This window comes from Hipposideros armiger, unplaced genomic scaffold (assembly GCF_001890085.2).
Source record: "Hipposideros armiger isolate ML-2016 unplaced genomic scaffold, ASM189008v1 scaffold_211, whole genome shotgun sequence".
Lineage (NCBI taxonomy): Eukaryota > Metazoa > Chordata > Mammalia > Chiroptera > Hipposideridae > Hipposideros > Hipposideros armiger.
Window position 1 is genome coordinate 306,566 of NW_017731561.1, and position 6,102 is coordinate 312,667.

The window sequence follows — 6,102 nt, forward strand, 5'->3', positions numbered from 1 at the left end:
AGATTAGGAGATTATCATTCCTGATCACCCCAGTGCCAACGCTAACACTGCAGTAACATTTGCAGGGCTCAGTATCACCCTGTTGCTTCTGATTTATATGTGTGTGTGTGTGTGTGTGTGTGTGTGTGTGTGTGTGTGTGTGTGTTAGGGAAATCTATTTTGAATGTGTGTCTGTCTCTCTGTGTCTCTTTGGAGGAAATCTATTTTGGATGAATGCCAGTTAATTATCACATATGTGGGGATCATTAGACACTTGAAGTTTTCAAATAAAGACACATCAATGAGAACTTGGCTGAAACCAGTGCAGCCCCTTGAAGAGTTAGGATTTCAGTTTTTCGTTTAGAAATCTGCTGCCATTTTCATGTGTTTCTCTTATTTTCTTATTACAGGGTAATGCCCTGTATTTCAAATCAGCCAGAAATGTGACAGTGAACATTCTCAATGACCAGACTAAAGTGTTAACTCAGCTGATAACAGGTAAGAGAAAAAAGCACTTAGCAGTTCCTGATCCATGCTAAGTCCTCAGAACCAAAAACTGAACGAAGCACCATGTGAACTAAAGAAAGAAATGTCTGCTAACACAATTTGCAGTGTGTTACAGAAAGCGAAGGTGGCGTGTGTTCCATGATTCTACTAAAGGGTAGAGCCTTGTCATATACACACATTTAACTTATGCAAATTCAGTAATGTTTGTTTAGGGGGCAATAAACTCTTTTCCGTGTAGCTTTGCCCCAAAACATAAGCCAGCTGCTTCATCTAGTGCTCAGCAACAGAGAAGCCCTCTGCTCCAATGCTGGAGGGGAAGCTGACTGTGTTTAATTCATTGAGAGTATACACAAAACCATGCACACCATACTTTACGGGGTGTAAAGGGGGGGTTTAATGGTTGTTGGAAGCCATATTTGCGGTATGTGCTGACTTTGAACCTTAACTCAATTGCAAGATGCAGATGTACCCTCACTGAATCCGTGTGTGTGGCTCCTTTTAACATAGCAGATCTGCTCCTAACTGCTATGGAAAGCACCCACTGGGCTTTAAGCTGCATATTCCTGACATTTAAACAAGGATTGGTTATTCACAGTAATGCTTACAGTGATAAACATGGGCCTTGTGGCCATGGTAATACGTTGAATGCTATGGCCAGTACCCCCTCTGTAGGTTATAAGCAGCAGTAAGCAGGAGCCATTATTCACCCCACAGTGGAAAGGAAAAGGGGTGTGCCTCTGAATGGCATTGTCACACTTCCAGACAGAGAATGCCATTTGTTCAGCTCCAGGGCTGAGAGAAAAGTATCCAGATGGACATTTTCCGAAGCCAGTTGCCCAAATGCCCGGAAACGTTACTATGACTAAAACATCTAGGGCCCCACTGATGCACATGCCATGGGAAACAGGCGCCTTTGTGCCCAGAGTCTTGCTGGGGAAAGAGCCTCACTGTGCACCTCGCAGGGGCGCTGCCTGTGGGTGCCTGGAGCTCCACAGCCAGTGGGGGACCTTCGACCAGGGAGAACGCAGGGGAGAAGGAACTGCTGCACGGCGGGGCCCGTCATACATAAACACGTTGTTCCAGCATGCGATCGGATTGTCTGCGGTGCTTGTAGGACATCTGGCCTAGTCACAATGCTAAATAATTAAATAAACAGCTTCAGTAAGCAGTGATTTAAGTGGTGTGTGTGAAAATTACCTCCAGACGGGAAATAAATCCAACCTCCAGCTCCCGGATTTCCACATACGAAAGGAACTTACGTAGCCTGTTGATCATTTGCCATTTATTTGTAGTGGGGTATTTGGCTTACTTGGCAGATTTTGTTTTAATAAAGCCAGAACAGCCCAAATTATTATTATTCAGCAAGAGTCAGTCTCTCTCCCCTTCCTTCTCCCTCTTCCCCCTCCCCCTCCTTTCCATTTTCTCCCCTAACTCCCCTCTTTTCCTCCCCTTTGCTCCCTTTCTCCTCTCTCCCCTCCTCTTCCTCCTCCCTCTCCACACTTCCCTCCTTCCCATTTCCCCCATCTTCCCATCTCCCCTCCCCATGACCCCTCTCTCTCCTCTCTCCCCTTCCTCTCATCCCCTTCTGTCTTCCTCCTTGTCTCTCCCCATTCTCTCCTCTCTTGCCACCCTCCTTCCCTGTCTTCTGTTTTTCTGTCTCCCCTGCCCACGCCAGGCCCTCTCGGGAGCTGACACACCTATCCCTCACTCTGACGGCAAGCCCGGAGATAGCTAATATTAAAATGAGATGAGCAAAAAGCCATTCTGTCACCAGCCAGCAGCAGCCTTTTAAGATGATTTCTAGAGAGGAGAGAGGTGTTCAAAATAGAATTCTAAAGCACTGCTACACACACACCCTGCCTCTGAAGGTTTCCCTCAGGGTTCTCCTTTTATGTTTATGCACATGGTGGACGGCACAGAGCAGTTCCAGGGGACAGTGTCTTCTAAAGACTGTTACACTTGGTGGTACACCTATCCCAGAGCAAATGACTCCTTTGTCCAAGAGGCCAGGTGCACTAAGGCAAGCCAGAGGATTCAAGAATCTCCTACTTCTCTAAAGAATGTCCCAAAAGCCCAGCAGAAAAGTTCCTGTGTTAGCAATGCAGGTAATTTTGTGACGTGAAACAGTTTTAAGTGGTAGTTAAGCTCCCAGGCTAGACCACAAATGCCCATTTGACTGACACCTCAGCGGAGGGGCTGAGCAGGAAACCCTGTGGTCTGCAGGAAGTAAAGTGGTGGGGGAACCTTCCACAGCATCTCACCAGAGTGGGGAAAGGTGTCAGCATCAGGGGAGGTGGGGAAAGACATTAGGCTGGACAGCCCCAGGCCTTTGCAGCTCCCAAACTGGGGGCAGTGGCTTGACTGGGACACGGCTGACGCATCCTGATCACATCTCCCTGTTTGGGGATTTCACACACAGACTACCACGCGCAGATGGAGATTAACCGAAGATTAGCTTCAAGTTAGGAATCGAGATTTTTTACATCCCACAGAGGAATGGTGGCCTCACCAAGGGACCTCCTGAGCAGTCTGCAGTTCCATTTGTATTTCTCTCTTTTTTTTTTTTTTTTTTTTTTTTGAGATTTCACCACATACGAGCAGGTTCGGCAGCCCCAGGTGAAATCAACAAAAGCACAAGCCGACTGTACCCTTGAGCCGAGCCAGCAGTCACTCTGTGGGGTTTTAGCTAAAACTAACAGTTACTGAGCTTTATGCACTCACATGGTTCTGGCCCTTGGTAAATTCCAGGTCATATTCTGCGAAGCCCTGAAAAGCAAGATAACTTGTGTCTTGTGTTCTCCAGTTACGGCCGTCTCTTCAGTACACTTGCCCGTATGTCTCATGTCCCGTTCACAAGTTCAGAGTAAGCACAGTTTACACACAAGCAGGTGCTCTCGACTCCTCCGGGGCCACATCTCATGTTATTGTCCAAGTCCATGGGTGCAAAGTCATAGGATTTGTGTCCCCGAGTCCTGCCACCACTTGGCCATCTGCCCAGATCCTGAGCAGGTCCACTGTGCTCACCTGTGACCATCCTGAGGTCATTCATTCATTCATTAGCACTTCTTGACCTCTTGACCCTCAATCTCCCTTCTAAAAAATGGGTAACAACCCCAAAGCATTGACCGATTTTCCTGAAATTTTTGGTGTCACCAAGAAGGCAGCTGCATCTTAGCCCTCCTCCTAGGACAACTAATCCGAAGCCCTCATGTGCATCTCTGTTCTTTCACGATCTCTCTCCGGTCCTTGTCTCCAGCTTTCTACTTCCCCTCATCCTCCAAAAGCTCCTTTTCTACCTCTTCCTCCTGTGCTGAGCCCAACCCCCTTCTCCTTCCCAGACAAATAAACATCCCTTGTTCTTCTGTGGTACAATTTTGAGAGCTCAGGCCAGACCCCGATCTGCCATGAGCTCACTTGGTGACCTTGAGAGAGCCCCTAACCTTGCTGCCACTTACTCTTCTCACCTTCAGCATGAAGGCAGTCGGAGAAGATAGCAACAAGTCCCGTGCCATTGGGAAATTCCGTGCTATGTCTCCTATTTCAATTCCCCACTTAATTAAGAAGCCTTTCCAACGTCCTTATTTTTGTCAGAGGGCTAGTATGGATGTTCTAGCAAGAGATCAGGTCTGTCAAATTGACAGGATTACGCGAATGAGGCGAGTGCACTAAGAGGTGCCTTATCATTAATTCTCTTCACTATGTGTGGCCACTGCATTAGAAAAATGGCCGTGGTCACAGTGCTGATGACAATCACAAGAGCAGCCCTCTACCTTTCACAGCACTTTTCTGCCTACAAAGTTCTTTTTGTACACACAGTATAGTGTGATCCTTTTAACCTTTCTGTGGGGTAGATAAAATAGGTGGTGATAGTACAATTTTATGGATGCAGAAAATGAGATTCAGAAAGATCAAATGATTTGCTCAAAGTCACATTACCAGAAAATGAGAGTTAGGACATAATTCTTATCCTCTGATTCTTAGACTGATAGCCTCGACAAGCAAAGGAAAGCAGCTGCAGACATCAGGGGCTGGCTGGGCACTATCAGCCAATCTGCAGTGTTCTCCTGTTTAACCATAAATAATTGCACAGAACATCCGCACCAGACAAGGCCACGTGGTGGCCATGAAGGATAAAGACAAAAGAAAAACAAAGACAGCTCTGAGCACAGACATGTCTCTGAACAAAGATCACGTCTGAACACAGACAAAAAGGAAAACAGTTACCCAAGCCACAAAATGACCAAAGTTCCCTCTATCCTAGCTAATATGACTGTTTTTTTCTTTATTCACTATAATTCTAGCATTGCTGTGGTCTTTCCTACTTCTAGAAAAGATTTACTAAGATACCAGTTATAAAATGACTCCCACTTCCTACCAGCATCTTATCCACAGCAAAGCTTTGCTTCCTTAAACCCTACCCCCAAATAACCTCATATAAGGCCAGACACTACAGTAAGTCCTCCCTCATTACTGAGATGTCTCGCGTGCTTCCCCTAGGTGTGTGTGCTCCCTCACGGCAAGGTGTGTTCCTGGTGGTGTCTGCCTGGAAGGCATTGTGGGCCCTTTCATTACTATGTTTTATTCATAAGCAACACTATTTGGAAAAATAACTAGAAGGAAACAGAATTTTATATCAGACACTCCTAGGCAGCTTTGGTTAAATATAAATATAATTTTTTTCTGTATGAATTTCCAGACCAAAAGAAATTCCTTGTGATCTGAGCCAGATTCCAAGAGGGTGATTACACTCCCAGGTTATTCTGATGAACTTCATGTATTCAGGTGGCTCCAGCTCAGATAGACTGAAAATGTCTCCTTTTTTACGAATTCGAACACATTAACCTATTTTTCTTTCCATACTAACCAAAACGCTCTGTGGGTTTTTGTTTATTTATTAATCAATGTTTAAGCTTATATCTGTCTGTCTCCATCAGAAGATGAATGCTAGGGGAGCAGTGACCTTGCGTCTTGCAGCCCCAATTCAAGAATCATATCCGTCATATGACAAACCCTCAAAAATTTATTTTTTATGGAAAAAAACTTTAGCATAAAAGGTTCAACAACTTCCTAGCAAGTAATTGCAAAATATTATAGCCTTTTCAGCCAGGAAATGATCTGTATACTGAGGAAATCGACTTGTCTGATGTCAAATGCAGCCAGAGGGTCAAGGGTACAAAGTGAAACAGATTTCAGCTGAATTGAAAGGCACCCTTTATAGCAGTGAGGGCTGGCCAAAGATATGCTGGTTGCTTCAAGAGCTGGTGAGCCTTTTGTGCCTCAGTACATTCAAGCCAATATCTACAAGTATTTGACAGTAATTTGATGGTTAGCTGAGAGAAATCTCATTCAAGCATTAGCTTGAAGGAAAGGCATGATGGTCTTTAAAATCATAGCCTGAGAGCATATGATTAAAAGTAATTGACAAGATATGGCTAAAGTCATGAGGCTGATTTTCACGGTTGGCTTCTGAAAACCAATCCACTTACATTCAAGTCCAATGCAGTCTTGTTAGATGTATACACTCTATGAAGAGTTCTTTGTAATTGAATGCAATGAGCCTAATGTATTCTCTCTCTCTCCCCCCCTCCTTCCCTCCTTTATAGGTCCAAAAGCTGT

General features: G+C 45.1%; 1 protein-coding gene across 4 annotated transcripts in view; it reads left to right on the forward strand.

Moving 5' to 3' along the window:
• The window catches only part of SGCD (sarcoglycan delta), a 405,963-nt gene that overhangs the window by 253,983 nt on the left and 145,878 nt on the right, over positions 1 to 6,102 (forward strand). For all 4 annotated transcript variants that reach the window (XM_019654007.1, XM_019654008.1, XM_019654006.1 and 1 more), the window contains one exon: positions 390 to 477. In XM_019654007.1, coding sequence (XP_019509552.1) covers positions 390 to 477 — 88 coding nt within the window. The remainder of the gene's footprint in view (positions 1 to 389; positions 478 to 6,102) is intronic.